General features: G+C 40.5%; 1 protein-coding gene across 1 annotated transcript in view; it reads left to right on the top strand.

Annotated features, from left to right (window-relative positions):
* Window positions 1–154, top strand: part of LOC119242690 (zinc finger protein 692-like) — a 1,688-nt gene extending 1,534 nt beyond the window's left edge. Inside the window, exon 4 of the mRNA XM_037508201.2 lies at window positions 101–154. Coding sequence (XP_037364098.2) covers window positions 101–154 — 54 coding nt within the window. The remainder of the gene's footprint in view (window positions 1–100) is intronic.
* The last annotated feature ends 9,499 nt before the right edge of the window (window positions 155–9,653 follow it).

The following is a 9,653-nucleotide window of genomic DNA, read 5'->3' as shown; positions in this document are numbered from 1 at the left end:
TTAAAGTTGCAAAGAGCAAAATCAGGAGCAGCCTGCCTACGTGTCCTTATTTCCTTACCCTTTCACACTAATGGCCACCTCCTTCTTTCCTCCTTCCCAGCAGCAGCCCTTCCCTCTTCAGAAAGTCCAGTTCATGGCCTGCTGGGAGTTGTAATCCAAGGCCCCTGAGTTGCTGGCAGAGGATAAGTGAGAGTAGAGAAGATAGCACTCATTCCCAGACCCTTGGGAGTGCTCCACCTCCTGCCATGGGAACACATCCTGTAACACCTCTACAAAAGCCCAGGTGGACACGCTCCTAGGTAGGTCAGCATGTGGAGAGTTGGAGAGAATGACACACCTGGAAAGGGCATGGAAGCTCGGCATCTTTTCCCTATGCCTTGTCCAATGCGTTCTTCCACCTGGCTTCCATCCTTTATTATCTTTGTAATAAATTAGTAATAAATCTAGTGAGTAAGTGGGTTTCCTGTGTTCTGTATACCATTCTAGCAAATGAATGGAAACTAAGGAGGGAGTCCTGGGAATGTCTGATTTACACTCAGTCATTTAGTAGCACAGATAATAATCTGGGCTTGCATCAAACACATGAAGTCTAAGGGAGAGGTCTTGGGGACCTCTCATCTGTAGCTGGTTGGTCCAAACCCTAGGTGGTATCCTAGTTCTGCATCTTGCATTCAAGGTAGAAGATGGTCTTGGGTGGCTGACATCTTAACCTGTGAAACCTGACCATATCTCCAGGAAGATAGCGTCAGAATTTAGTTGAATTCTCAGACACAAACATCCTGTTGATATTCAAGAATTGCTTGTTTGTGTGAGGAAGTTACCTCACACCACATTGGACACTGGTCTCAGGACACCACCACCACACACACAGAAGATGCAGGGAAAGAAAGAGGTAGTTACAGGGATATCCAGACAGATGAGAGTGGATGGGACCAGGTAGTAGTGGAGGTGCTGTGAACTAGATTTCAAGATATATTTTGAAGGTAGAGATGATGAAATTTGCTGTTGTGATTGCAAAAGTGATCATCCTAAATTCCTAGGCTTTGTCTTGAGCAACTGGAATTTCTAAAGGTGCCATTAGTCAAAACCAGGAAGATGGCTATGGAAGGAGGATATCAGCGTTGGGGGAGGCAAAGATCAGGAGTTCAGGGAGACCTGCTCTGTGTAAGGTGGCTAGCAGACATGCCAGCCTAGCCGTCTGCAGTTCAGGAAGTGTAATGGCTACAGAAGTAAACAGGGGATGTAAGACTTGGTAGGAGAACCAGCTGTGAGGATGAGTGGATTGAGTTGCAAAGTGGGAGTGGAGCCCCTTCGAGGCTGCCTGCCCTCCGGGCCACGGGCCTTTGTTCTGTAAATTTGGATTCCTAAGCTGACCTTGATGCTTGCTGGTGCATGCAGGTCATATCTCCACTGTCAAGCTGGAGAGGACAGGGTACTTGCCACCTGGATATGGCAGGAAGTCAAGGCAATTCAGACAAATTTCAAGCAGTGAATACAGAGTTCTATATTCAACTTAAGTTTCTACAATACAGAGAGAAAACAAATTTCTAGTTGAACTCTTCCTTGCACTGATGTGCTCACAGTATGGTAACCATCACCAAGTTACTTTCAAATGATTCATTTTTAATAGAACAGGAATAACAATGGGGGAGTTTGCAAGGTAAAACAAACAGGGTCAGGAAAAAAAAGGAGCTGGCTTCTAGTTATCCTCTCCCAGTGAAGTCATGTGGATAGCAGACAGCACTTAGTTCTCTCAGCAACAATATGGGACACAGATAGAGTCTCGTCATGCAGGGAAGTTCACCTGAACCTTGGTGTCCAGGAATTCTACAGGGAGTTATTCACAGAGATATGATAAACTGCCAGAGTGGCCAGCCTTACTTTCCAATCCCTTCAGAGTTTAAGATGATACCACATGACCCAAGGCCCAAAACAGAAATCATTTTGCCATAAATAATCTGGGATAGCCCAAGCTCCAGATAAACAAAGACGCCTTAACAGGCAGTGTATTTTAAGGACTTAAAGGATGCCTCCCAGGAGGCAGGCAAGGTCTTCTTTGGAGTAAATAGGGCTTAGACATTCCCCACCTACTGAGTCAAATGCTAACTGCAAACTCCTCACAAAGAGTTTAGAAGTTTATAGGATCTCCCTGGTGGCACAGGGGGTTAAGCACAGCACTATGAAACTAGCCACAGCTTCTGCAGTGTGAGTTCAATCTCCCTGCAGGCCAGGGAGCTACCCACATGGCGCAGCAGACATCTACTGACTCGCCACTGCTCCTCTCAGTGGTGTATTTCAGTCTGCCTATTCTGTTCCCCACTGTCTCTGGTGAATCCTCTCACCCCCTGCACCTCTGGCCTGTACCCCAGTTCTTGTATGCATAAATAATCTTTAAAAAAGAGTTTAGAAGTTTTCATTTTGTTGATCATCTCCTATAAAAATACAAATTATAAAGACTTTGGTTGCAAGGAGTTGGACTTTTCTTCAAAAGTATCTTTTAAAAGTATCTTAGACCATTCTCTCATGACTTCAAATTAGAGTGCACATTTCTTAGTAAGCAATAGAGATGATAAATTGCTGAATCAATCATCCTCAAAATTTACATGGGGAAACCTAAAAAGCGTAATCCATATTCTATACTCATAATTACAGAGTTTCCCAGAAATGTCTGTAGCAAAGTATGTCCAGCTCCTGAAAAATTATGCATAAGGCTGATACACAGAGGAGACAGTGTGGGTATTGCAAGCAGTATTTTCCCACTTTCTAGTCATGTAGTCAGCATAATCAATACTTTTAACAATGAAATGGAAAACAAAACAAAATTTCAGATCATCATGCCAGCAGAGATTCTGCACAGCTCTTAACTTACGTGATTCTGCACAGCTCTTAACCTATATGAGTTTGTTTGTATCTGTGTGTGTGACCATATGTGAGAATGTGTGGTTTGTGTGTGTGGTCTGTATAGCTCGTGTGTAGTATTTGATATGTCTATGATATATGGGGGAGGTGGTGTGTACATGGCATGTGGTTTGTGTGGTGTATGTGTATAGTATGTGGTATACATACTATAAATGTGTAATGTGTGTGGTGAGTATGTAAATAGACTGGGTCCTTTCACAACATGATTTAGTCTCATTGCCCTGCAGTTGGTTGGAGGCAGCATGGTGTCTGATGTAGGCCTGTACTCAGGACAGAAGCCTGGACATGAATCTTGGCCCTGCTTCTCAAGAGCTTTGTGATCTTGAGCAAATTTCTTGATCACAATAGCTCTCAACTCTTTATCTAAGAATTGTGAACATAACAATTGTAACTACCTTGTAAGACTGGCATGAGAATTGACTAAAACTAATTAAGTGTAACGTTCAGTATTATTCTTGGCTCAATGTCATTTATTTTGTTCATTTATCATTCTAATTACTGCTATTATTATTATAGTCGTGATCAAAAATGTTTGAGAACCATGTATTTAGAGAGCAAAATTGACAAAGCCAAAGCCAGTATATTCCATTGGACCAGCCACCTCACTGAACCCCTGAAGAAGGCATGGGGGTTTTGCTCAGTCCAGACCCCATGGTGGAAAGCCCCCCACTGCACTGAGTGTACAGACTCCCCAAAGCAACAGCCAACCACTCACACAGGCTAAAAAAGGCTAGAAATTGCTCTTATGGTGGTGAATTTCCCCCACCATTTCCTAACTCAAAACCTATCTTTTCTAATAAAGGTTAGTATCATTAATAATAACATGTATGGAAAACAGGTACCCCCCGAGTAGAACCCACCATTCCTTCTGTGGAATTCTTGCCAAAAATACATGTCATCACCAAACAATGAGAAAACAGTCAGTCAACAAACATGAACTTAGGCCACAACATGGTGCTTTTAAGAGTGTCAAAGTTATAAAAGAAGAAAAGACTGTGATGCAGAGAAACTAAGAGGACATGTCATTCAAATGCAGGGAGGGATCCTGTGAAGTCAGTGAAAAAGCTTATGAAATGTGAGATCTGTGCTTTAACTTCCTTATTTTGACAACTGTACTATTCATATAAAATGCTAGCATTAAGAGAGGCTGGTTGAAGGATACACCTTTTTTGTTATTTTGGCAACTTTTTGTTCTATATGAATATTTTCTAAATAGTAAGCATATATGTAGTGTGTATGTGTGCATGACTATGAATACAGACATATATTAACATGATCCATCTTGATTGAATCAGTTGCCAAGTTATCAACAAACCACAGGGTTTTACTCTCTTGAGACTCTGTGATTAGTCTGGTTTTTGAAAAAATATGATTCTTCCATTGTAAGTTCCCTGTTGAATGCTTTCATTATCACAGAAAAGTAAATATCATTTTTTTAAAAAGTTTTCTATTGAACCCTCCAGAGAACACTCTAAGTGACACTGGTTAATGAGACTTATTATGGTGATCCCTCAGCCCCTGCCAGTATTCCCTATTCCCAGAAGGCCAGGTTCAGGTCTCACAGCCACACATCAGTTCACAAACTGCCGTCTCCTCAAGTGCAGACAGTTAAGTGGCAAGAGTTCAAGATGGCAAGGTGCTTTTACCTCCATAAATATACTTCTCCAACATGGAAACCATATCTACCATCACCTATCTCCCATCCTAAATCTTGGGAAAATATTGTTCCTCTCTTCAATTTTTCTTTTTCTTCAATAACTGAGTCTCTGTAATTTGAATTCAAAGAGATCAAACTTTCAGATGGAGCAGAAATTCTCTGGAGACCTGAAAGTAATGAATCCCTTGCTACCAAATAAACAATTATCCTCATTTCTTGGAAAAGAGAATAATTAGTCCCAGAAGTAAGAACTCATTAGGTGATTTAGGTGATCACATAAGAATTGATACAAACAACAGTATTTTTATTAATGGATGTATACTCAAATATCAAACTAACAATAATTTATACATGCATATTATTTATAATTCAATCCTCAATCCTCTATCCTTATATTAATAAACTGTAAGGCATTCCTGAGGAAATCTGGCTCATAGCAGCCATCCCAGGCATTTTCTTCATCACTTGCCAGTTTGGACATGGAACAAATTAATGCAAATTAGAGGTAACCTCAGCGAAGCCTTTAGCAGCTACTGTTTACACAAAATACTTTAAGACAGATTATTGGAGGGGGCACATTGTACTTTGATGTACACATATCAAATAAAATTTGGGGCCTCCCTGGTGGCCTAGGGGTTAAGACTCAGCGCTGTCACCGCCACAGCCTGAGTTCAATCCCCCGTCAGGGAGCTAACCCCTGTATGGCACAGCAGACCCCTCCTGTCTCACCCACCACTCCCCTCAGCAGTGTATTTCAGTCATTCCACATTTTCTGTTCCCCACTCTGTCTCAGGTGAATCCTCACCCCCCCCACACCTCTGGCCTATACCCCAGTTCTTTTATAAATAAATTAATAAATAAATCTTTTTAAAAAATTAAAAAAAAAAATAGTACATGAACACAATACTTAGAATACATACATAAATAATAGCATATCAATACAATAATATTTATTAAAATAAAGAATACAGTGCAATAGTAAATGTATTTATATGTAATTATATAATTATAGATAATAAAAATTATTTTTATAAATTTATCTTTATAATATACAAATAAAATTATAAATGAATATTTGCTTGTTTCTTTATTTCAGGCAAGACAGAAAGCAGAGAAGGTAGTGTGTGTCATCTGCTCCTCCATTAAGCACCCTGCCCTAACTCCAAAGGAAACCAGTCAAAATTTGTAATTGTTTCTAATTCCTGATATTAAACCATACCACATAGTTTTATTTTGGGGGGGAAAAGTGTGTGTATTACCATTTGATGGCTATTTCTTAACTTGAATATTCATTTAATGTTTTCAGTGACTTCTCTCCATGTCAATAAATTTAGTTCTACATCATCATATGTAAACTTAAAGCTATGCTAATCATTTTATATAAAGGAATCTATCCCATTATTTCATTCATAATGATTTATTTAACAAATCCTCCAATGGATGGATCACAACTTTCCCAACTTTCTCTTATAAATATAATGCTTTCATGAATTGAATAATGATTTCCCCAGAATAAATTCCTGGAAGTTTATTGTTGAGAGGAAGCAAATGTGTTTTCTTAAAGGTTTTACACATATATCAAATATATTACCAAATTGCCCTCCCAAAAAGTTATGAATTACCTGCCCCAAAAAGTTATGCCAATTATTTTTTTTACAAGCGCAAATCCCTTTCTTAAAATGGTTCCAATTTTAATTTGTTTTTTAATATTTTCTTTGCTCATTGTATTTATTTTATGAGTTGGGAGTTCATTTTTAAGTTACTTTGTAAAAACAGCTATGTTAAGAAAATTTCTTTGCTGTGAATTACACACTTAGGGTAAATGATTTTCAGGCTTTTCTGCCCTCAGCCATTAGGATTGCCCTGCCTGACGGGGCACCTGCATTTTGTTACATTGTTATATTCAGTTGTATTATTTACTTCTCTGGTCGGTGGCTGCAATATTGATATATTCACCAAGAGAAGCAAAGGCAGGAGAGAGGTAAGAGAGAAGGAGAGCACGTGAGAGTCCAGAAAGAGTGAAGACTTGCCAGGGGCTGGCTGGCCTCCTGCCCTGTGCCACCCTCCCGCCCTGTAACTGGTTGCTGCGTTACATGTAAAAGCCTGAGAAAGCCACGGAGGGCTCCAGGACTCTCCCTTACAGGTCTGGTCTGCTCAGATCATAGAAAACCTGCTCTGTGCCTTCCTGGTACTACACACATGTACCCTTTTATTTTGTTTATGCTTGGGTTTGTACACTGATTTCTAATATGTTATTTCTAATTTGTTCTTTCTAAGAACAATCTTTCTTGTATGTTCTTATGTAGTCAATTTTTTGTTTATTTGTTTTATTTAATGGTTAATTGGTTAATCTTATAATTGGTTTATCATATAAAACAATTCACCTATAATTTTAACTAGTACTTTTGCAGTTTCCCTTTTACTTTTATTTTCATTTGCAATTTTAGATAGGAGTATTCTGGTAAGCTCATATTGGTAATAGAGTTTTTATTCTGTTCAAGTATCATAGCAATAGCCAGAGCAACTAGATAACAAAATTTCATTGACATTATTTTTTAAAAAAATTGACAAGGTAGCTCTATTGTCGGGGCCCAGACCTGAGGCCCAGACCTGAACATCCCAGTTCTTGCCTGAAGTAGGTACTGAATGTTAGCTCCAGGGAAGGTTTCAAGTTTCCTATTGTGATGACTGACCCCTTCCCCCTGCTTGCTCCTTGTGGCTTGTTTGCATTGGTGGTCTCTCCTTGTTCGAGATAACGAGACCTCCCCTCTGAACCCTATATAACCTTGTACACGTTCCTGAATAAATGAGACTGGCGATGATCCTGGCTTTGTCTCCACTCCTCGCGTACCCCTGTCCCATACCAAGCCCCTGCTTCCTCCCCTGGGTACCGCGTTGATCTGCCTGTCTGGCCCGGACACTCTGTGAACCCAAATACCAGTGGTGAAGACAAAATACTAGTCAAAACACCAGCGCAGTATCAGAGGCTGTAAAGGGATGTGAGAGGATATACACAACTTGAAAACAGGAGAACCACAAAATTGCCAACAGGTGTACTGGGAAGTTTGGCAGTTTGAGAACAGCCAGTGAAATTGGAAGGGATGATAGTGATTGTCCTATGAAAGACTAGGGACAATTAGGACATGCCCAGAAAACATGAAGGAATAAACCTTGCAGGAAAATATTTCCTTAAGTACATCCAGAAAATAACTTAATATTTCTTGCATTCCCTCCACCCTTGAAGAATGTGGGAGGCTTGTTCCCTGAGCAACAAGCTTCAACCTCTATCATCTACAAAATCTTCCCTACTTTCTGGCCCACCATAGTCTGATGAGCATAGCCACTAGACTTTATAGCTACTGTAAAGAATACTCTGCTGAAAGAGACAATAACAAAAACAAAGAGAAACCCCACCGACTGGGAGAACATTTTTGCACACAACACTAATGATAAAGGACTGATCACAAAAATCTGCAAAGAGCTGATGAGATTCAACAACAACAAAGAAAATAATCCTGTCAAAAAATGGGCAGAAGAGCTAAAAAGAAACTTCTCTGAAGAGGAAATGCAAATGGCCAACAGGCATATGAAAAAACGTTCAACATCACTTGTAATCAGGGAAATGCCAATCAAAACTACCATGAGATACCATCCTACACCAGTGAGAATGGCACATATTAAAAAAACTAGCAACAACAAATGTTGGCGAGGATGTGGAGAAAAAGGAACTCTCCTGCACTGTTGGTGGGAGTGCAAACTGGTCCAACCACTATGGAGAGCTGTGTGGAGATTTCTGGACCTACTAAACACAGAGCTTCCATATAATCCAGCAATTCCACTCCTGGGTATTTACCCAAAGGACACAGAAACATCAATTCCAAAGAACACCTGCACCCATATGTTTATAGCAGCACAATTTACAATAGCTAATCTTTGGAAACAACCCAAATGCCCAAAAATAGATGATTGGATCAAGAAGATGTGTTACATATACACCATGGAATATTACTCAGCATTCAAAAAGATAAACACATGCAATTTTCAGCAACATGGATGGTGCTGGAAGGGATCATGCTCAGCGAAATAAGCCAGAAAGAAAAAGAAAAATACCGGATGGTCTCACTCATAGCAGGAATCTAGAAAACTTAAATAAGGGACCAGGAAAATGAATAACTATAAGAAAGTGAAAATCAAAATCAATAAAAAACTATGAACCAGAGACACTCTATGGAGGGTGGGGGGCGGGGAGGGGAGGAATTGGGGTCAAAATAAGGGTGTTTAATTGTATGGGGAATATAAAAATAAAATTAATTTAAAAAAAAAAAGAATACTCTGCTGAACCTGAATTGTGCTAACATACGTGGAGCTGATGCCAGCTAGGTTGGTGGTCCCAAATGGTACACACCACTTCTCCTCATGGCCTCTCTAGGCTTATCTCTTCTCCTAGTCTACTGCAGACCTGTAAGAATACCAACCCTATTGTAGTGACAGGAGGACACGGAGCAGGATATCTATGATCCGAGCAGACTAGGATAAAGGAGTAATCCTGGAGCCCCTGGTGGCTTTCTCAGGCTTTTATTAAGCTTTACATGCAGTGTGGCAAACAGGTACCAGGCAGGCAGGGGTGCCGGGTGGCCAGGAGGCCACTAGGCCTCCAAGCCCCCAGCAAGTCTTCACTCTGGGCTTCTCTCTCTCTCTCTCTTTTAGCTCTCTTTCTCCCCTTCTCTCTCCTGCCTCTCTCCTGCCTCTCCTTCTCTTGGTGACTATCTCAATACCCCTCCCATAACCCCAGAAGTAAACAAGATAGTTTGCAACAATGTAACAACTGCAGGTACCCCATCAGGCAGGGCAATCCTAATGGTGGGAGGGCAGAAAAGCCTGAAAACTATTTATCCTACACCTATCTTCCTAAAAGAACTCCGATTATAAGGGGCATGGAGTTGACATACCTGGAGGTGTGGGCAGTTAGCTTGGTGTTCCCTAATGGCATTCTCTGCCCCTTTATAGATTCCCATGGCTTCCCTGAGCCCTACTGTACTATAGTCAGGTGAGTTCCACCTACTTTAAGGAATGCGGA

The sequence above is a fragment of the Talpa occidentalis genome, unplaced genomic scaffold, assembly GCF_014898055.3.
Source record: "Talpa occidentalis isolate TD23 unplaced genomic scaffold, MPIMG_talOcc4v2.1 talOcc4.13, whole genome shotgun sequence".
NCBI classification, from domain to species: domain Eukaryota; kingdom Metazoa; phylum Chordata; class Mammalia; order Eulipotyphla; family Talpidae; genus Talpa; species Talpa occidentalis.
The sequence above is the reverse complement of the archived record's forward strand: the minus strand, read 5'-3'. Positions and strand labels throughout refer to the sequence as shown.